Source organism: Trichechus manatus, unplaced genomic scaffold (assembly GCF_000243295.1).
Source record: "Trichechus manatus latirostris isolate Lorelei unplaced genomic scaffold, TriManLat1.0 scaffold00031, whole genome shotgun sequence".
Lineage (NCBI taxonomy): Eukaryota > Metazoa > Chordata > Mammalia > Sirenia > Trichechidae > Trichechus > Trichechus manatus.
In genome coordinates, this window is record NW_004443967.1 from 19,381,174 (window position 1) to 19,403,673 (window position 22,500).

General features: G+C 48.2%; 1 protein-coding gene across 1 annotated transcript in view; it reads right to left on the reverse strand.

Moving 5' to 3' along the window:
- Positions 1-22,500, reverse strand: part of EBF3 (EBF transcription factor 3) — a 132,295-nt gene that overhangs the window by 36,901 nt on the left and 72,894 nt on the right. The window contains exons 6-8 of the mRNA XM_004374936.1: positions 14,362-14,375; positions 7,181-7,266; positions 2,702-2,846 (exon numbers count right to left, since the gene is read on the reverse strand). Coding sequence (XP_004374993.1) covers positions 2,702-2,846; positions 7,181-7,266; positions 14,362-14,375 — 245 coding nt within the window. The remainder of the gene's footprint in view (positions 1-2,701; positions 2,847-7,180; positions 7,267-14,361; positions 14,376-22,500) is intronic.

Genomic DNA, 22,500 nt, shown 5'->3' on the forward strand with positions numbered 1-22,500 from the left:
ATGTGAGAATGGCATTAATGGCAAAAAGCTGCCACTGATGGCGTATTCGCTTTTCTTGAAGAGCTACAGATGCCAGCTCTCTATCTGCACAGGAATCGCTTTTGTAAAAGATTAGTCACTTTCAGGGGCGGAGCGAGACTTTTCCATCTCCTTCAAGACAAGTGGTATTTAAATGACTTAGTTTCGATGTTGATCATATATTGAGAAGCAAACAGGAAAAAAAAAAATTCCTGAGCAAGACTGTTTCTGCAAACAGCTTTTGATGAGTTGGCTTCTATCTCCAAGGTGCCCACAAGCAGCCTTTATTTTTCTAAACGCGACCTGTTCTGCTTACAGTCAAATGCGTTTTCATGCTACTTACAAACATAAATACTTGTACTTTGCTCAAATCATAATAGCTCATTAGAGGATGCTGGTCTCGGACCCAGACTCCAGCCCAACACCACAGGGCTGAGGAGGCCTCCCTGAGCCTCCCGCGTGACCAGCTGCCTCTCTGGGGAAACAGAGAACTGAGGCTGAGGATCCAACCTTCTTAATTGTGAACCTCATTAGTGATGGCTACTGAGCAAAGCACACACCTACCTTCAGTGCATGGGAAGGAGATAAACAATATGTCACGAAGTCTAATGACTCCGAGGCTCAGGGCGACCTTTAATTATTATATTTTTGTTCTCTTATACCTTAGTCATTAACGCAGAAAAACAAATTAGTTTATTTTTGTGGACGACAGCAAATTCATAAATTATCTTCCCGTTATTCTGTCTGAATCATAGTTCATTCTGATAATCTGCACAGGCTTCATTCACTTTCCTGCGTCTGTGTCCTGTCTGCCTCACGTGTGGATCTGTCTTAAAACCGTTTAGTTTTATGGGCTATTTGCCCTGAAGGAGTTAATCATGTTGTTTTGTCTGCAGTTCACTTTTTCAAAGAAAAAGTCACATTGTTTTCTCAACAACTCACAGGGGTCAGAATCTCATGATTCTCGAGAAATGTGTGATGGGGAAAAGGGGTCTGATTTGGAAGGAGTGTGTTAAATCCTGGGTACCCAGGCATCAGCACAGGACAGGACGTGGTGTAAAAGGCTTGGTGAACGCCCCAGCATCTGAGTTTTTCTAAATTCTGACTTGATGTCTGAAAACACTTTTCCCTGTCTTGCACTCTTACCAAAATTCTTCTCTTTTCACAAGCAAAACAGAAGTCAACCACTGGGAAGCATTTGGTAAAAAACACATTTTATACTGTTTTGTTTCTCATGCCCCCATCAGCTGCCCCCTTCATATGCACACACAACACACGCATGCTTACAAACACATTCACACACACACACACGTACAAATACGTATACACATACATACACATATATTTAAAAAACCAAACCCATTGCCATCGAGTGGATTCCAACTCATGGTGACCCCATGTGTGTCAGAGTAGAACTGCTCCATAGGGTTTTCAGTGGCTGATTTTTTGGGATTGCCAGGTCTTTCTTCCAAGGTGCCTCTGGGTGGACTTGAACCTCCAACCTTTCAGCTAGCAGCCGAGTGCTTAACCATTGGTGCCATCCAGGGACTCCCTACATACGTACACACATACACACAAAAAACATACACACATATGCATATACCCAGGACACACATATGCACACATACATGCATATACACATGTGCATACATATACATACACACACAAACACATACACTCACACACAAACACACACGTGCATATACACATGTGCATACATATATACACACACACACAAACACACACACACAGACACATACACACACACGTACATATATACATGCACCCACACACACACACATGCATATATATACACACTCTCACATACACACAAATACACACACGTATATACACACACACATACATGATGTGCATATACACATGCGTACATATACATACACACACATACACACGTGCAAATACACACATACATATACATACACACACATGCATATACACATGTGCATACATATATACATACACACATACACACGTGCATATATACATGCACGCACAAACACATATACACATGCATATATACATACACACACTCACACATAAACACACATACACATGCATATATACATACACACATACACGACGTGCACGTACACGTGCATATACATTCACACACATAAACACACATGCATACACACATAAACACACACATGCATATACACATGTGCATACATATACACACACTCACACTCACCCACATACATAAACACACACACACACATTCACACACGTCCACACACAGCACCCAGAGGCAGGCAGTGGCCCTCAAAGTCCCTTCGCAGCTGACTGGCCCAGGCTGGCCCATCCACGAGGACGTGCACAGAGAAGTCTGGGAACGACCCTCTCTCTCAGTGGGGGCTCACCACAAGCCAAAAAGAAAACCAAATAAATTAAAACTGCAAGGAAAGCTGTAAGCAACATAAAGTTTCAAAACAAACAAACCAGTAAAAAAAAAGTGGAGGCTATGGTGAAGAGGTGAGCTTGCAAGCCAAGTCACCCCGCAAAGGGGAGAGAAGGCGGGAAAGGCAGAGGCCCCTCCCTCCCGCGCGCGCTGCCTGCCGAAGGTAACTCGACGTGAAACAACAGAAAGATGGAGGAAAGAAACGGAGGCATTGCAAATTAAAAACGAAACAAAAAACAAAAAAACCATGTAACATGTGCCTACCATTTTCCAGATAAGAAGGGGCCGTACCTTCGGACGGGTCCAGGCGGCGGGCCCGTCGTCCGTGTTTGGAGTTGTTGTGTACAAACATGTTGTCAGACACAGCCAGCACGTGGCCGTCCACGTTGACCGTTGTGGATACAACCACCTGTAAAGACGAAGTGGATTGGAAAACGCAGTCGCCCAAGGGAAGCCCAGCCGCCCGTTCTCAGGCAAAAGAAAAGCCATCTTAAATATCGCGGAGCAAAAGGGACACCTCACCAGCTCCTGGGAAGTCACCACTGACTGACGTGACTTCCCGGCCTTTTCGGCTAATGGCGGTGGGTGGGTCTTCGTGTTTTGTTTTGCTTCGACTCAAGATTGCTTCTCTTCAGAACCCGCTGCACTAATTACAGCTTAATCTCTTATTATGCTAACAAGTGAATTCAATTCAAAGAAATATTCTTCTAGCCATTAGCTTCGGAAACACCCCTCTAGCCACTCATTTTAAAGCTGCTGTTTTGATTGATCTGTTCACATATTGATTGGATAGTTTATCTAATTAAAATCTGTTCACTCGGGACTGTCCTCCGTGTAGAGTACTGAGGATGTAGACTTGCCAAAAAGCCTTCATAAATCAGAAGCGCTCGACTCCGCACGTCCTACCAGCACATGATTGCTGGGTCAATTTTACAATCACATTTAATGTCTGATAATGAACTTTTTTGCATCTGAAAAGACCACGTTGGGTATAAATAGTGAAAGTGTTTTCAACCCAGGAAAGGCAGCCTTGCTCAGGCTCCCTGTGATGGCTGGCCCTGGACCCTGGTATGCCAGTGGAATTTCCTCCTTTCTTCTTGAGTGAAAGGCTTCCATTCTTACGTCCAGGTTCAGAGCGCGGCCAGAGAGGGGATGACGGATAAGGCCTTCTTGAGCTCCAGCTGCTCGGTGGTGGAGGCAGAGAAGGAACGCATGCCCACAGGGACAGCGCTGCTGGCCCAGACACCTTCCAGGTGAGCCTGTGACCTGCATCCCAGAAACGGCGCCCTGGAACGGGCCCAGGACACAGGACGCGACAGCCCAGCCCACAGACTTTCTGTGATAGAGTGAGTCCATGGGGGTCGTCATTTCCAGAATGGGCAGAACAGCACAGATAGGTGCCCAGGTTTAAGCTGGGCCGTGTAGGAGGTGTCCTACTGTGGTCTGAGTCCAGATTTGGGGTGAAGGCAGCCTGGTTTTTGCCACAGTTGGGGCAGACTCAGCCAGGTCTTTGGGGCGGTGTGAGGGTCAGCATCACCCTAGTGACCCAAAACCCTACAGAGAGATGCGCGTCTTCAGCAGGTGAGTGGGGAACCAGAAAGTGTCCCCAGCCAACGTCCATCCACCAAGCTCGGTCTGGACATGTCCCCACATACTGTATAAAATGAGTGACTCAAAGCCAAAGCTTCACACTCATGCATGAATACACTCAGAGTAACTACTTTTTACAAAATATCTCAGAAGCCCCAGACGACAGCTCGGCAGGGACAGTACCCACGACGGCCCGCCACAGCCTCTCACCGGGGCAGCTCCCTCAATGATCCACCCGCTCTGGGCACTGCCAAGGACGCTGAGGTTCCCACGACATCAGGCCCATCTGAAGCTGCAGCATCCGAAGTGCTGCCGTGAGGGCCCCAAGGTCCACTTTCAGGCATTTTGGCATCTTGTCTCGCTGCTGGTCACAAGGCAAACGGCTGCGTGGTTCTTCGGAGCACTGGTGGGAGAACGGCTCAGCCGCCACGTTTGGCTACTCTGGTGCCACTAGCGGGCCAGGAACGGAGCCCTGGTGGTGCAGTGGTCAAAGCGCTCAGCTGTGTACTGACAGGTTGGTGGTTTGAACTCACTAGCCGGTCCAAGGGAGAAAGATGTGGCAGTCTGCTTCCGTAGAGATTACAGCCTTGGAAACCCTACGGAGCAGTTCTACTCTGTCCTACAGGGTCGCTATGAGTTGGAATCAGCTCGACAGCACATAACAACAACAGTGGACCAGGCAGAATCCCTGGTGCTTCACACTTAAAGAGCTTGGTTGCTAACCAAAAGGTTGGAGGTTCAAGTCCACCAAGAGGGGTCTTGGAAGAAAGGCCTGGCAAGCTACTTCTGAAAAATCGGCCACTGAAAACCCTATGGAGCACAATTCTACTCCGACACACATGGGGGATCGCCATGAGTTGGGGTCGGCTCAACGGTGACTGTTTTAGCGGGCCTAGCAGCCTTGGCCTGGGGACCAGCGGCTGTCCTGCTACCCACATGCCCTCCCAGCAGTCTATGTGCTAAGCCCCACCCTAGCCACTGACTGAGCTCTGTGTTCATGGTGCGTTAGAGATGCGCGTAATAGAACCGGGGCACAGGCTCAGTCCCTTCTGAGTCTCCTGGACCATGATATGTTAAAGAAACAAGAAAAGGTAAGATGTATTCATTTAAAAAAAAGAGAGACAGAGAGACCGTCTTTTCTCTGCTGTCTATGAAGAGGTCCGTCACCAAGGGCAATGGTGGAGTTGAGCAGAAGGGAAGCAGACCCGCTGCGTCTGTCTCTTGGCCTGGGCCAGCCCTGCAGTGCCCCCCAGGAAGGTGCTGAGACCAGAAACGCAGGGAAGACACCGTGTAAGTCCTGACGTGCTGTTAAGTCCAGTTAAACCTGAGAAGCAGGCAGATTAGCTACAGAGACTGCAGGAAGTCCTTCCAGTAACGACGGGCTCCAAGGTCGACCCCAACATCACTTGTGATGAGGCTTCATTCCATCTTGAGTGAGACAAAGAGGATGCGGCCACTCGGTCTGGGTGTGGCCTCCCACCCAGCTCAGATGGATCAACTTCGCTAGGGCCTTGGGAAGCTAAGATGCGTGAAAAATGGTGGCGTGGCCAACTGTTTGGAAGGAACACATTCCCAGCTACAGGGTGTCACCAAAGGCCCCAGCTCCTCTGATACACTCGTGGGACACGGAGATAGATACCACACGCTCACTGAACCGCTCTGTTGTTGTCAGATGTTGTCCAGTCGATTCCAGACCCGTGACGACCCCATGCACAGTGGAGAGGAACGCTGCCAGTTCCTCAGCCACCCCCGTGACTGGCTGCAGATCGGACTGTTGCGATCACAGGGTTTCCACTGGCTGGTTTTTGAAGATCACCAGGCCTTTCTTCCTAGTCTGTCTTGTCTGGACGCTCGGCTGAAACCTGTCCGCATCCTAGCAACATGAAGCCTCCATTGACAGAAGGGTGGTGGATGTACATGAGGTGGACTGGCTGGGAATCAAACCCGGGTCTCCCACATGGAAGGCGAGAATTCTACCACTGAACTGCCAGTGACTAAAGGGCTTAAGCCTAAGCTAAGCTTCTGAAAAACACTTTCAACTATTTTGATGAAAAAAACAGTCTAAACCCCAGAACCACTTGGTAGCTCATCTTGTTAGGGTCCTTGGGTCCTCAGCACTGAGCCACCACCGGGGCTGGATTTTCCTGCGGTGGTGGGGTGGGGGGGCCCTCCTGGATCGGCTTGTGTTCCAGCTCGGAATATTTTTACAATTCAAATTAGCAAAATACTCCATCATGTGTGCGGTGTACCCTTCACCCAGGAGTAACTTCCTAATCACAAACACAGGCAAGAAAAACAGGAACTCTAACAGAATTCATCCCTGACTCCCACAAGCTGTTCACCTCTCTGCTTTAGACAGAATCCCCTGAGGTATAGAGCCCTGGTTAACCTGGGTCCAGGAACACAATCTAGCAATGAGGCATGGGAATAAGCGGGCAAGCCCACTTCAAATTCAGAGGAAGAAAGCTTAGCTAGGAAAACGCTCTGGACTCTAGAGCAATCTGTAGCAACGCCTGCATTAAGTAGGTGCAGATCTCCTTATGAGAAGGGCCTGAGATCTTTCATATACCTAACACTATCATTCTCCTCCCGCTGAAAATAAAAAATAAACCCCTTTTAAGCCAGCTTCAGCATGGGCTCCAAATTCTGACCAACCAAACAGGAACAGTGACGGACAGGTGAGGAAAGAAAGGCTAAATCAGACACTAACATTAAGAGGACTTTATCTGAGAAACATTTTATTAAACAATCATTCTGAAACGCACCCATCAGACTACCCTGTTTAAACGTCAGAGGGAACCCCACTTAATCTACAGCTCTGATAACTCTGTTTGCAGGATCTTCAGCACCCAGCCAGCCAGTCTGGGGCAGTGCCCACCCTAAGAGGCACCCCTTGTAACAGCAGACCAGCTGAGGTCCTGCTTCCGGAGCTGATTTCACTGAGCTATGACGGCACTTGATCACTCTGGGGCACTGCAGATACCTGACCATTTGTAAAGCATTTTATTAAAATGTTTTACTAAACGAACCAATTCTGGTTTTCAGCCAAGCACTTGGGGAACTCGATTGTTTTCTGCACACTTCCAAAATCAGAGAATTGAGGGTTCATAGTAAAAGTCAGGACCGCGCACGCCCGTCCTTAAAGATGTGTACCTGGAACCTCCGCATATCCCGAGGGTTGCCTGCATTCTTCAAACAGTTCTGATTACACTTGAGGAAAAACTTTAGAAAGAATCTATAAAGACACAAAAACGAACATTTGTTAGGATTGTCAGAAAAAAGACACAAACTTTTTACAAGCAACTCTTGTATAGGGCGTAGGCGAGACTCAACCCCGCGACTTCCTGCTAGCTGCCCTGTAGGGGGCGATATTGAGAGACAACCCCGGCAGAGGGAGCAGGTCACCGTCGGTCAAATGGCCATCGTGAACCACCTCCACCTAGGAAAAGCGGTGACTGGCACTTGCTTGGGCATTTTTTATTTTCAAGCTTCATGTTTTTGAATCTGTCACTTCTTGCCCAACAGGTCGTGAACCCCGGAGGAAACACCCACCCCAGGCAGGCCTTCCAGATTCAGCAAATAAAACAGGACGCCCAGCTAAATTTGAGCTTCAGACACACGACAAATAACTCTTTAGACAGGTATGCCCCAAAGCTGGAAAGTTATTCGTTGCTTGTCTGAAATCCAAGTTTAACTGGACACCCTGAATTTTATCTGGCAGTCCTAACCCCAGAGGACATGATTGCCTAGATAAATATACTTTTAAAGACAGATTTAAAGAGTTACAATCGGTACCACGCTTAAGAAAAGAAAGGACTTTTGGGGTGTTGTTTTAAGGACTACAGCGATTTCTGTGGAATGTCTACATGTGTTTTTAAGGGTCTAACAGGTGCCCTGATGATGCAACGGTTAAGCGCTGGCTGCTAACCGAAAGGTTGGCGGTTCCAACCTACCCAGCAGCTCCGAGGGAGAAAGACCTGGAGATCTGTTCCCATAAAGACTGCAGCCTAGAAAACCCTCCGGGGCAGGTCCACTCTGTCACATTCGGGTCACTATGAGTCGAAAATCGACTTGACGGTACTTAATCATGACAACAACAATGAATGCATCTGGTGCAATGGTGAAACTGTTGCTGTTCCCCAGGCAGAGAGGAGAAGGCAGACATGGGAGCTATTTCTGCCTCCCGCCAAGCCTGGCCATTGTGTTTGGAGGCATGAAGCTCAGGGGTCCTGACGGTGTGTTGAGATGTGGTGACGAAACCTCACCACTCTGACTTCTCCTTTCCTACATGCTCAGTGATGGAGGCAGAATCCCTGCCTTACAACAGGGACGAACTGACACAGGGTCACCTGACTACAACACCCACCAGGGCAGAAACAGGGGATCTTGTCCCCGTACAACCTCGGCCGCATGCAAGAAGGTCGCATCCACCGTGAGCGGAAGGTGTGCTGTCCACACTGACCTCTGGAATCTCAACATACTGGCCAGCAACGCTACCGACAAAATCCACCTCTATTTTCTTTCAGAACACAGTCTGCCCTACTTGGCCCTGATTGACTTTTTATGAAGTTTCACAAGATTTCCTCGAGCTCAATCCTATGTTTCAAGGTTCCCTGTTGACAATTATCATTTCAGAAAATACAAAGGCTCAGTGGACGAAGACTCGTTTCCCTAACCGAGTAAGACTCGGCGCGTCCTGGATGACTTTTCACACGGCAGAGGGAAATACAACCGATGGGAAACAGAATCGTGGACCGTTACATTTTCTTCACACCAAAAGGCCTCGTGATTTTTGGCCAGAATTTACATCTTTTATTAACTCGCCTCACCTACCCGCTTAGCTCACGATGTCTCTGAAGGCCCTCTGCCATCAGCGTCCAGTAAGTCACTTGATATTCCACCCACCAATTTTTCCTAACAAGCACTGTGCAATTAAACGCCACGCACTCTGCAGCGAGGTGAATCAGGCACACCTGCGTCCAGGCTGCATCGGAACTGCCTCAGAAAGGGCCTAACAAGGTGAGGGCGCCACAGAGTTATTGTCCTGTCAGGCAATTAGGTTCTCACTTTGGGGACAGCCACGCGGTGCAATTACGCCACACATTACCACCCGGCTAATCTGAGCAGGCGCGGCTGCGAAGCTGCTCCTCCACAAGGCACCCGCCCGGGGCGGCCCCGGAGCCGCGCGGAGGTGTGGGCGGGCTTTGCCCCCACAGCAGAGGTCTTTAAAATCCTCGGTGTCTTTTTAGCCAGTTCGCCTTCTGACTCCAACAGAGAAAGGGTGGTGACGACGTCCCACCAGGCGCTGCCCTGGGTGCCCACCGTGAGCTGGGCCTGGACCATTGTCCCTTGTAGAAGTGAGCTGGATGGTACTGGGTGCTGGGCCCCGTGAATGTCCTGGGTGTGAACACACACACCCCCACACACACTGTAAAACACACACTATGCACGCCACACACACCACAGTCACATTCACACACACACACATCATACACACACAACCACACACCCTCACACACACCGTACCACACACACTTACACACACATGCATATACACCACACACACCATACACTCACATGCCACATACACCGTATACTCTCATTCACTCACACACAATACACTCACAATCACATACATTATACACACCACACACCCTCACACACACCAGGCACTCACACACATCACACACATTATATACACACTCACACATACTCTCATATACACCCTCACACACACTCATACATGCATCACATACATTAAACACACCATACGCTCACACACACACATACACCACACTCACACACACTCACACCCTCATACACATTCACACACTCAAACACACACCCTCATATACACTCACACACACACACACCCTCTCACACATTCAAACCCACCCTCACACATTCACACACTCTAACGCACACACCCTCTCACATATTCACACTTATGCATTCACACCCTCACACATTCACACACACACACCATACTACACTCTCACACCCTCATACACACTCTTACACACACATCCGCATACACATTCACTCTTACACACACACCCTCATACACGTTCACACACTCTCACGCATTCACACTCAGTCTCACATACCCTCTCGCACACACACCCTCTCGCACACACACACTCACTCGCCCTTATTCTGTCCGAGGTGGCGATGGCATCTGCCTCTGTCCTGAGGGCCTCAAGGTGCCATGAGCACGTGGGAAGCCACGCGGAGCATGGCCCCAGAGAGCAGGTCCTTGTGAAGCACTCGGCTCCCAATTACACACACAAAGGAAAGTACAGCAACAAGTGCTGTCTCGCCCGGGCCTTGGGACAGCGGAAGGACAGACGGCGGGTGGGGAGGAGGAAGCCGCTTCTCATGCACTTTCTACCCTCAGTTTATGTGTGGCTCAAAGACTCAGTTAAGTCCGCAGAAAGCTGGTGGCCCAGCCTGGCTAGCAGGTGACCACGGACATTGCACACAACCAGGTATGGGGCACAGGTGTGCTCTACCTGGGACGTGCTCAATGCAACGCACCGTTCCGGTGTTTGGGGGTGATGAGAAAACTGAAGACCCGTCGCAGGAAGTCGAATGGTGAATCCCATCCTTGACTCAATTACCCTTTAATTGGCTTTTTCCTAAGAAAGATCTGACAACCACTTTACATATCTCACTTCCAGACTCTGGTCCACACAGGATTTAATACTCTTGTTATGAAAGGAAAAATCTTTCCTATGTCAGAAAATCTTTGGCTTTAGCACCAATAAACCCTTTATTACTGCTAAACATGGATCTGCTGCTCGATGGCAGAGAGGCGATAAAAATCCTCACCTGTCATTAGAACACGACGCTTAATTGTGTACAGTGTGCTTCTCATTGCATCTGTTGGCCCATCCTCAAAATGACCATTATGTGGACTAATTCCCTGACCCTGTCTTTATTTCCCTAAAGAGTCATCATCTCGCACGGTAGGTACCAGAGTAAATCAAGCTTGAAATATGGGCTTTATTTACTCGTTTCTCCCAGGCAGGAGGGGAAGACAGCCACTAAAGACAAGCCTCTGCACCTCAGTAGCAACGCCCCAGTAATATTCAACTTGGAAGCAGCTTACAAAATTCTGGAAAGTTCTCCACAGCTATCAGAAGGGTAAAAGGTGTGAGCTTTTATCACTTCTGAAGTCAGGCCCCCTGATTAGGACAGAATGCCACCCTGGCTCCAACTGGCTCCCCGTCTCAGGCATCAGGACCCGAGGAAGATGGATTGAGGAGCACCCATGGGCTCCTTCCATGAGAGGTCAGGGGTAGGGGTAGCAGACCCTGAGCCACTGATATCTTGAGTTTAAGCTAGAAATTCTAAGGCTATTATCATCTCCACGAGGACAGTTATTCAATTGTTCTAGCCGGAACTGTGGTCCTTGCCATACCCAATGAAGAAAGTTGAACGCTGGATCTTTACTGGGTTTCTATCAGAATCCACTCAACAATCCTAACACCGAGGACAGCGTCCAGCACCGAGCAGCAGAAAGACGACACTTTAGATTGGGCTGAAATAATAATGGGACCAGCCACTTTAACCAGAACCCAACCTAAGTGTCCCAAAACACGGGACCAGTCCCCACCACCATCGCTAATTCCAAAGTCTGCTCACTCTGGGTGTTTAAGCTATGAATTAGTTCATTTATATTTACTCTTATGAAGCTGATTAACCAGAGCTTTGCTATCTGATGAAAATCATTTTAATTGTGGTGTTAGGCTCCTGTGTAATACCCATTACTTTATGAACTGTTTAAATTCTACATGGGTATTGTGTAAATTGGCCCTTTGTGAGCTAGCAGGCTATTAGGACCAAACAGCTCTCCTTTAAACGGCTACAGAACTTTGTGGTGGTGTTCAGAACAATGAGAAACAAAACAGGCTGTTTAATTGTAATTTAATGGGATATCAAGGAGTCTGTGGCATTAGATGCTGGCAACAGAGAGCAGGAGAGAAAAATTAACTGCAATTATGTTTGATTAAAGCTATCCTTCTCAATAATCAGTGGTCCTGACAGGCCAGGAGGCTCTAGTGGGCTTCAGGATGGCAAAAGGTGTTCAGCAATATTAGGGCCAATAAAGGAGATATTAGCATAGCTAATTACAGCCTTGCAAAACCCGTAAAGGGGGCCTCTGTGTATTGTAATGTGTGAAATAATTGTCCAGGGCCGTTATCAATTACATAAGGAATGAATTTGGTTTGTCAGAGAAAAGCTGATGAGATGCGTTTCATCTGACACCAGTCCCTTCTCTCACGCTCCCGTGCAAAGAACCTCTGCACTTTTACCCAAAGCTGCTACCTACCAGTGGCCACATGGCTGATAAAATGATCTCGCCAGCAAGCGTACGTAATTAATACAGCTCATCCCGCCGCGTTCCCTGCCACGGCTGTTTTTCACCTAACTGAAGCCACCGGTCGTGTAATAATGATTTCTTCCCCTCTGGTCAAAGGAGAAATAGACTGTCTCTCCTTAGACGCGTAGCCAGCCTGGCTTCGCACCCCGGCCATCAAGGTGACAAGGAAACTGTGCACAGTTTTAATTACCCGCCTTTTGCGGGTGGACATGCCTTGTTCGGAGCTGCCTGCTTCCCAGCATCTCAGCAAACCCGATACGCGACTTTCTTGCCTTGTTTTGGTTTTCAGTTGCCGAGTCTTAGACTGTTCCAGGGCTTGGTTCTGCCAGTGTCTGAAAATGTTTAAGTCGCAGCGTGGACTTGCGTGGCCGTGTGGAAAGGCGCCTCACCAAACGGTGTGATTCCTGCGTGGGACCCACCTTCAGCTCCAGGTTAAGCGGCCACCCTCAGCAGGAAGGGGTCTCGCTTCTACCAGATCCCCCAACACCCACATTCGGGCTTCCAGGCCCCTTACCAGCGGTCAGGACCTTCTCCTCTGGCCCTCATTTATGGTTTAGGTGGGGAATCTGGGTCAAGAATGAAGAATATTGGTATCTTTTATGGGAGGGGTACAGTCTTCAGGAAGGGTTCTTAATAAGCGGTGAACTAATGCGGCACCAGATAGGATTCGATGTAATCAATCAAAACCCCAGAGCACCCACGTGTGAATCACACGGTGACAGCTTCCAGGGGTTAGCGGGGGACCCCAAGAGAGTCTGATTCAGACTCAGCCCCTACGTTTATAGTTTCTATTGAACCCGGCATGCAAATCCAGGAGACAATGTTAATACGTCATAACCGTGACAAGAAAAAGTGAGTAAGGAAGAATCAACCACAAAATGCAGTTGGAAAAGTCACCGCCCGCTGGTGGTTGCCGGGGGCCGGGGGGAGTGGGGGCTGGGGGCATTTCCTTGGGGGGTGATGACAATGTTTGGGAGCTAGACGGGGCGGGGGGCTGCACAAACGTCGTGAATATACTCAGTGCCACTCAAGTGTTAGCTTTCAAATGGTGCGGCTTAGCTCGTGTTAGTTTCACTTCAATTTTATAAAAGAAATGCCCCCCCCCACCAACACTGAGAGCCCGGAAGCACGTGGACGGCGAGGCCCTCATTCCTCTATTGAAATGAAATAGTTAAGAGTCAGATGAAAAGATAGAGCCTGTAAGAGACTTTTCTCAGACTGATACGAGTCGCCGCGGAGGGCTGGCTGGCTCGCAGTCTCTGCTAATTACTGAGAAGTCCGTGAAAGCAGGGGCCGCAGCTGTGCCGTGGGCTCGCCGGTCATCAGTCACTGGAGTATTGATTACTGAGCAATTCTAGCCGATCGGGTTCTGGGGCTTCAGAGACAATGTGTTTCCCTCCCTCACCAAATCTGTAATGAGCAGTTCGTATACAAGACTGTGCTCTGCTGACATCAGATGTCTGCACGGAGATAGTACACAGGTCAATACGTATCGGATTTCCAAAATGCACGGGTCTTAATGTCAGGCCTGGCTTTTCCTCCCTCTCCTGCCATTAGCTATTACTGGGCTCACGTTCTTTAATGCCATCCAGGAGAAAAAAATCTACTCCATTAGTCTGATTTATTCTTCAAATATGCCATGACAAATTGCTTTAACACCAGACTTATTAAATTCTTGTACATTTCAAGTTATGGGTCTCATATCCTTGTGGTATCGCCATGACGTCATCACGCAGGGGGCAGAGGGTAACGGTATTGAATTTTACAGCTGGGCCCAGATGTCTTCTGTCAGGGTCCCCCCCCTCCCCAGCCGAGAGGTCTGGGGTTGTTTGACTCCCCACCGCCAGTACCTGGTCCCTGCGCGCGGCATCCCCGCGGCACGCATGATATCCTGCATGTAAATGTAGACGTATAAGGATTTGAAAATATCCACGGCTTGACTGTGGTGCCACAATTACTGGCCTTTGTCTGCAGGCGTCTGCTCGACTGTAGCAGCTTCTGTCTCTGGTGGACCCAAGCTATTTTACTTTCCTTCGCTGTAGTAACCACACCGCATTAACAATATTTGTACTACAATCGCCAGGGGACCCACTTCCCAGATTCTATCACTTCTTTATCTCCTGACAAATACCTCACTATCGAACATTATTAGGTTTAGAAAATTAACCCTTCGCAGCCTAGAGCCACACCAGGTCCCACCGTCCCTCCAAAGAGCCTTATCGCTAAATTTCTCCTATAATGGTTTTTCTTTTCATTGCAATTTCAGCCTCGGCTGTCAAGAGGCACTTATAGATACCATGATCTTGTACTTTTGCAATGATTCTCATTAAAATGATGCCAAAGAGATCAGATGGGATTTAATGGCTCTGCCGGCCAGTTCAATATCCACTCCTGTAACACAAGCGGCCGCCAAGGCTTCCGTTTGGAGGAATTTGTATGACTTGCATTAAACTTTCCGGGGTGGCTTTAATGCGTTCAGATAACTACAACCCAGGTAGACACTCCAAAAGCCAACGCATCCCGGACTCTTATGCTTCGTCAGTCACCCTCCCCGGCTGGCTGTCAGGATTCTAGTTAGTATTTTCTGTAACTCTTCCTGATATTTCATGATGGTTTTGATAAGGTTATCTGTTTAAAGGAAGTCAGCTGCACAACACAAAGAAATGTGAAGTGCGCTCTATTTACACGAGGGCTCTTGTTTCAAGTGTCTATCTTTCTTTCTTCCCCCTTTACCTATTTCTCTATTTCTAATGGGCAATGTAGCATTGACATTATTTCCTCAGCAGATCACTCGCCCTGTCAATCAGTCTGTATTTTGTCTTTCGCTGCGGGCTCATTAAAATAGCTTCCTCACTCCCTCTGGACACTGCTCCATTTGCCAGCTCTGATCACGGAGCTCCTTATTTAAGAAAAATGCCAGTATCACTTGGCTCACATCAAATGCACCCCCACTGACTTGTTGCCAGCTCCGGGGGAGACTTTTACGGGTTGTGCAAAGATGAAGTAGCTCTGCTTACCGGAACTTTGGGTTGCAAACCTCTCCTGCCAACGCATGTGCGTTTTCAGGGATCTGAAGTCACCGGGGCCACTTCTGGTCACTCGGATTTCTGCCGGCCACCAAGACAAAACAAACGTGGCGTATCTTTTCTCTTTCTTTTTTTTTTTGACCTCCAAGTAGGGAGCTCATCCTTTCCTACTCAAACGTACATTTTCCTCATCCATGCCAGCTTGCTTAATTAAGAACGATCATCTTTGTAGGTTGAATTATTAATTAAAAAAATCACATTTTAAATCAAGTCCGTGCACGCAAGCAGGACACCAGTGTTGAACCTGCCTCTGCTGGGCTCTCCAGCCTTTCAGGTCCTGATTAAAAACTTATTAAAACATTATAAATGATTAATGGGCACACAGCTCTGAGTGGCAATTATTAGTTTTAATGCAGGTAATGCAGCTTAATGAGGGGCACATGTGTGCAAAGCCTTAACTTCATTACTCCTGTGTGTCAACAAATACAAGAGAAATGTGCGGCCAGCCCATCCATTACGTGAAAGAGCACCGCGCCTTCTCTCTTCACCTCCCTTTGTTGATGAACCAGGAACCATAAATTAATCCCTCTCCGTGGCTCCGGGAAAGACCCAAGTGTTTGGACCACACTCTGCACCCCACGCAGCCCCGGCCCGGAGTCCTCACATTCCACAGATGACCTTCTCGGGCCTCCAGTACCTGGGAACATGTCCCTGGTCTTCTGCGGGTTGACACTGTCTCCACTCAGAGAGGAAAGCTACTACGCTCAGAGCTGATGGGGTTTCCTGCCTTCCTAGTTTTAAAAGGCCTGTGGGTGGAGGGGCTTCAGTCAATCTGCACGGTGCCTGGTTCATGCTAGCACGTTTCCCTCAATATGCAGACGTGATTCCAATGCACTTGGCGTCTGAGGGCTCATCTCCTGTGCTGGGTGCAGGGTAATGTGTTTGTGAGACAGAGAGAGAGGGTGTATGCGGGGGAGTGAGAGGGAGGGAGGCAGATATGGAGACAGAGAGAGATGACATATATATAATATGTGTATCGTATACAGAGAGGAGGTGGAGGTACAGAGAAAGACAGAGAGACTACATATGTGTGTGTGTATATATGTATATACAGACATGTACACACATATACATATATACACACATACATACTTGTACGGAGCCCTGGTAGCTAAGAACTCAGCTGCTAATAAAAAGGTCAGCAGTTCAAATCCACCAGCCGCTCCTTGGAAACCCTATGGGGCAGCTCTACTCTGTCCTATAGGGTTGCTATGAGTCAGAATCGACTCGATAGAAACGAGTTTTTTTTTTAATATACGTATCTACATATATATATGCATATGTATGTGTATATGTGTATATATAATATACATATAAATGTGTATATACATGTGTGTGTTATACATATACTATATATATTATATCTATACATATATACATGTATGTATGGGGCTCTGGCGTTTAAGCGTAGTGGTTAAGCGTTTGGCTGCTAATCAAAAGGTTGGCAGTTCAAATCCACCAGGTGCTCCTTGGAAACCCTATAGGGCAGTTCTACTGTCCTACAGGGTTGCTATGAGTCAGAATTGACTTGACAGCAATGGGTTTGGTGTTTTTTGGGGGGGGGATTTAAAAAATATACAGAGAGAAGAGGGTACAGAAAGACAGAGAATGAGAGAGATTTTATATATAGAGAGAGAGAGGAGGTGTAGGGACAGACAGAGGTACAGAGAAAGAGGCAGAGAGACTCTATATATATAAAATATAGAGAGAGATATATAATCTCTCTCCACATATATATACACACACACACAGATTTGGGTTTTTTTTTAAAAAAAAAATACATACATATATATAGAGAGAGAGAGACAGAAAGACAGACAGAGGCACAGAGCATGTCCCTGTGAGCAGGCGCCCCAACACCAGAACACAGACACACGAGGAAGTACCCGTCGGCAGTGGCTGCAGCGAGACTTCAGGACGAGCTGGGGGTCTGGGAAGAGGCCCGTGGTGAACGGCTGCATTTAGGATGCTGAGCGTGGGGAGTCCGAGTGCTTCCTCGGCCACAAAGACTCCCATGCACGTGACGGCCCCACCGGGACCCTGGGCCAGGGCCTGCGCAGCCACCACGGGGAGCAGGCGTTGCCGCCCGGCCCACACGCCACCCTCTATTTTCTGTGTTTGCGACATGCAGGTCGGTCCAGGCTGATCCCCACCCTCTGTCTGAAGAGTCTTCAGGAGCACTGGCATCCTCTGGTCGCTAATGTATAATATATAGCTCTAAAGTGAGCCGACTACTGTCTTGTTACCGAGCATAAAAAAGTAAGGGCAATAAAGATACATTAGTTCTCGCAAGCGTAGCAGCGATAACGCAAGCAAGAAAGGTTGCTGCTCGGAGTTAAGAGGCAACGTTTCTGCCTGACTAAGACAATGGAAGAGTAAAGAAAATGTCAAACCAAGAAAAGCTGGATTTAGAGATGAGGCGGCCCGGGATGACGTGGGCGCCGAATTTTGTGAAACCGTAATGCTGTTGGCAGCAAAGACCCGTGTTTCTGATTCATCTAGGGCCGCGTGGCAAAGCTTTGTCAGTCTGTGCAAGGTATAAATAATTCAGGGTGAGAGATGGCAATTACAGGGCCCTGCACAACCAAAATGAATATTTTATGAGGACTAAAACTGCTCTGGAATGAATCATACACATGGAGTCACACACACATGGCTAGTGGGCTCATACATGCCAGCCCGAGGAGAGAGGCACTCTGGCCCTGCCTCCTTCCAGGCGCCGACCGGGAACCTGCAGGACAGCAATAAGCAAACAGGGACCAGGCCTCCCCACCGCGGGCGCTGTGCTCCCACCCCAATAAGCGCCTGGCCCATAAAATGCACAGCGGGAGGCACGAGACCACGCCAAGCAGTCTTCGCTGCTACACACCACAAGTTTGGTTTTAAAGAGTACTTCTGAATTCGCATCGTGGCCTGGCTTCTTATTTCGACTGCTGAAACTATAGTAGGTTTAGGCTGGGCCTTCTAAAGGTGAGAAGATGGTCTGAAGTCTGGTACAAGTTAGAGGAACGGTTGTGTGGCCCTTGGTGAAATCCAAGAGGGAGGAAGGAAGGAGAGGAGGCCTGGGTGGTACAGATGGTGAACGCCTTTGGCTGCTCATGGTAAGGTTGGAGGCTGGAGTCCACCAAGAGGTGCCTCAGAAGAAAGGCATGGCGATCTATTTCCAAAAACTCGGTCACTGAAAACGCTGTGGAACACAGTTCTACTCTGAGACACATGCGGTCTCCATGAGTTGTAGTCAACTCAGCGGCAACTGGGTTTGTTGTTGTCTTTGTTAAAAGAGGGAGGGAGTGTGTACCTCTGTGTGCTTTATTCTCACACTCCTGAGTGTGGTTTTTCATATTCTTCTTTCAAATAAAAGCACGTTCTTCAGTTCTTCCTCTGCCTTTTGGACTGAATCTAACAGGGTCCAGGTCACTCGACTTGGGGGTGAGACCGGACCGTCTAATGTGCCCATGTCCAAACTCCCAGGTAAAGTCCAGGTCACTCACTCGACTTGGGGGTGAGACCGGACCTTCTAATGTGCCCATGTCCAAACTCCCAGGTAAAAGTTACTTTCTTCACTTTGAAAAGCGGTCTGCTCCTAATAGGGGTAGGATTATGCCCAAAGATACCTTTAAAGGCTGAAAGGATGGTTTCATCTGCTACATTTCCTCCAAAAATGCTTCTGGTGAAACGCTGGAACAAATAACAACATTGTTCGCGAGGCCGAGGCGGCCCAGCCCCACTGGTGAATGGCTATTGTGTTTATCCAGCTACTGATACCTGGGCTTTTGTGGCGGAAAGAAGGTCGGGGCTGTGACATCAGCACAGCACAAGTGGCCCTCTGTGCAGAGAGGGCCCTCGCTTCGGTGGGAACCGGGCACCAGATCTCTCAAAGAGCGTTTTCTTTAAATTCAACTCCGATGCATTGTTTAGAAAACAAGGCTATTAGGTATATTAATAATTTGATAAATAGGGATTTGCCCTTAATTATTCATGAAGAACATTTGGCAACAGTAAAATTATATTCGCAGAACAGGTTTATAAACCAGCTAATTATAAATTAAGTATGCAAGAGAAAATTGCTAACCTTGAAATTAAAATATTTTATGATTCCACAATCGGAATTGGTAGAGAATTATCAAAAAGGTACAGAATTAACAAAACCCCAGTGTGAGCAAAGAGTGTGGCCTGGCTGTACGGATGGCGGGGCACAGGCCAGGGAGGGACAAGAAAATGGACAAAGAAGGGACGGTGCCCCCACCCACCCCAGCCACCAGCTCAACTTCCTAAGAGGATGTTCTGAAAATCATCAGCGTCCATTCGAGGAGCTGGTCGGCACCCTCAGACAGCCCCGCCTGGATCTCGGGAGAGGACACCCCCGTGTTGTCAGGACATGACACACAAATGGTCCAGCATGTTTCTGGGGTCTCCAGGGACCGCCTAGCCCCTCAGTGCCCCCTGCGGTGAGAGGCCTGTAGACAGGGAAGAGCGCGGTTCCGCATCTGCCCACTAGATGGCTTCCCACATGGGCGGCCCTGCAGTGGGGCAGGGAGGGTGTGCCCGTTGCAAACCGCCTGGACAGGCCGGCTGGGGGCTGGTCCCCCTCAGCTCTGGCTCCTCTGCCCCCAGCACAGTGCCCTTGGAGGGGGCTCTGTGCAAACACAGGGGGCTGGGAGCTCATCCCCCTCCCGCCTGCCAGGACCTCTGCAGCCGGCCTGGCCACGGGAAGCTAATGGTCAGCAGCACGTCCCCAGTGAATCTTAGAAACCTTTTCCTCGGCTTGTGAGACAAGAGAAGACGGGGTGGACCTTCCCTTCAGTTTTTTTAACAACTACACAGCCTAATGTGGGGTAGGCGTGAACAAAGTGAAGGGGCGCGAGCAACGTGAATTCATGGAAGAAGGAAAGCCTTGTGTTGTTTTGTGATTGTTTTAAAAAAAAAAAAAAAAAGTGGGTCGTCCTGGCTAAGTTCCTTACCTGTGGGCATTCCGCAGCTGCAAAAACAGCACTCTGGAGAAACTCGAAAACGGGGAGCCAGCCCCCGCCCGCCCGCACCAGCAAGGCCCTAACTCAGTCCCTCCCTGCCCCTCCCCTTCCCTGAAATCAAAGAGAAAATGAGCAAGATCCATTTAACTGCATTTCTTTCTTTCTTTCTTTTTTTGGTTATGAAGAGTCGTGACTTCCCCAAGAGTAAAAAGCCCCATTAATTGCTCATGTAACAGCAACAACAGAGCAGGTGGCGCTTTAATACCCCAGCATTGCCCTCACACTTAGAGACACAGCTGCAGGTCAGGCGGCCCACCAATCCGGGGAGATCTCTGGGAACTAAGATAATGAAAATTTTTTCATGTATAAAATCCTTAATCAAAATGCTAGTGGTGTCATCTTGTAGTGCAGACACTGCAACTTAAAATTAATATACAACAGAACCTTTAACAAAGTGAACATACCCTGCCTGTGCAGCGCACGCACCTCTGAACTGCCGCGTGACACGGGCCCTTGAATGTCAGGGCAGCAGGCGGCCAGCAGGCCCGCAACGCCGCCCCATGGTGCCAACCACACTGAGATCCGATCAGAACAAGTTGTTGCTGCGCCAGGGTCCCCGAGGCCCGGAGGGACTCCAAAATTTGAGAGCAAACCAAGCAAGATGATGTACTGCGGGTCACGCCACGGCCCGAGCAGGGTGACGCGCACCAAAGCCAAGCCCCGGCCTGGTTTTCGGCACAGCGCTAACCCACCTTAGGCCGATGAGTTTAACTCTATCAGCTGGTATTCAAAGAATATTTTTCTCACTCGGAATAGACTATTTGCCATTCGATAGGATACATTTCTTTTCTTTACCTCTGGGATGCTCCACAGATGCTAAGCAACTTCCCCTAACAATATTTAAATTGCTTACAAAGCTTCTCTAAATATTTGCTATGTATTTAGCATGCCTAAGATCTGCCCGTTATCCCAAAGTCTTTTTGTTGTAAATTGCAATTTTACAACTTCATGCTCGTGATATATTTTGACGAAGCTTTGCTGACACCCTCTATCGGCCTCCAAAGGCAAAATAGCTGACGGTCCACGGGCCACCAGAGAACTCTCAATTTGTCGTGAGACCGCAGCTACTTTGCCATCTTCAATCTGCATGGAGAAAGATTAAACATTCAATTTGTTACTTGATAGGCCACAAGGTTCAGCACTTACCATACAAATGGAAAACATTACCACCATTGCTCAACTTGCTTGCTTGAGTATTTTATTATTTGTAATATTTACTTCAGGGAAATTATGATTCATGTCATATTTATCTTCATGAAAAACGAGCATCTAAATGGAAATCACCTTTTGAATGTACCAGGATATAGCGTAATACTAATATGCTTCATGAACTATAAAATTTAGTCACAGTGTATGGATATATTACAGTATGACTTTCATACTCACATCAAGCCCATTTTCTCTGTGTTAAGCGGATACTCAGAGCCCTGATTCCAGTTTGATAATCATTACACTTACGCAGTGGTACAAGTCCCTGCTTGTAGATTTATGTGCCCCTCAGCTCTTCTGCATTCATCTGCCTCTGAATAAGCTATTCGCACTTCCTCGGTGCATGCAGGAAATTGAAATAAGGTGCAAATTTGTAGGCCTTAAATCTGAACAAGCACAGACAGATATTTTTCACCTGATACCATTCATTTGTTTCAAGTAAATACAAAAGGCATTTTTTATTCTTTGTCTTTGTCCTAGGGCCCTTCTTCATTAAAACGACCGTGGTGTTCGAGCCTCCATGTTTAGATCCGGTCTTGCAGAAGTCAGAGTGAAATGAACGAGCTGCAATTAGCTCCGAGTCAGGCTCGTGGGGGCATGGGTGTGGGTGCAGGTCTCAGGGGCCCTTTGGGGGTCCATGGCCTCCTGGTTTCCCACACAAGGACGCACCGCTGTGCATATTCCACACAGCAGAGCATGGGGCCCTCAGCCCACTTGTAGGCGCCCTTTTGTATTTTTGGGAAGCATACAACTTGAGTGGCT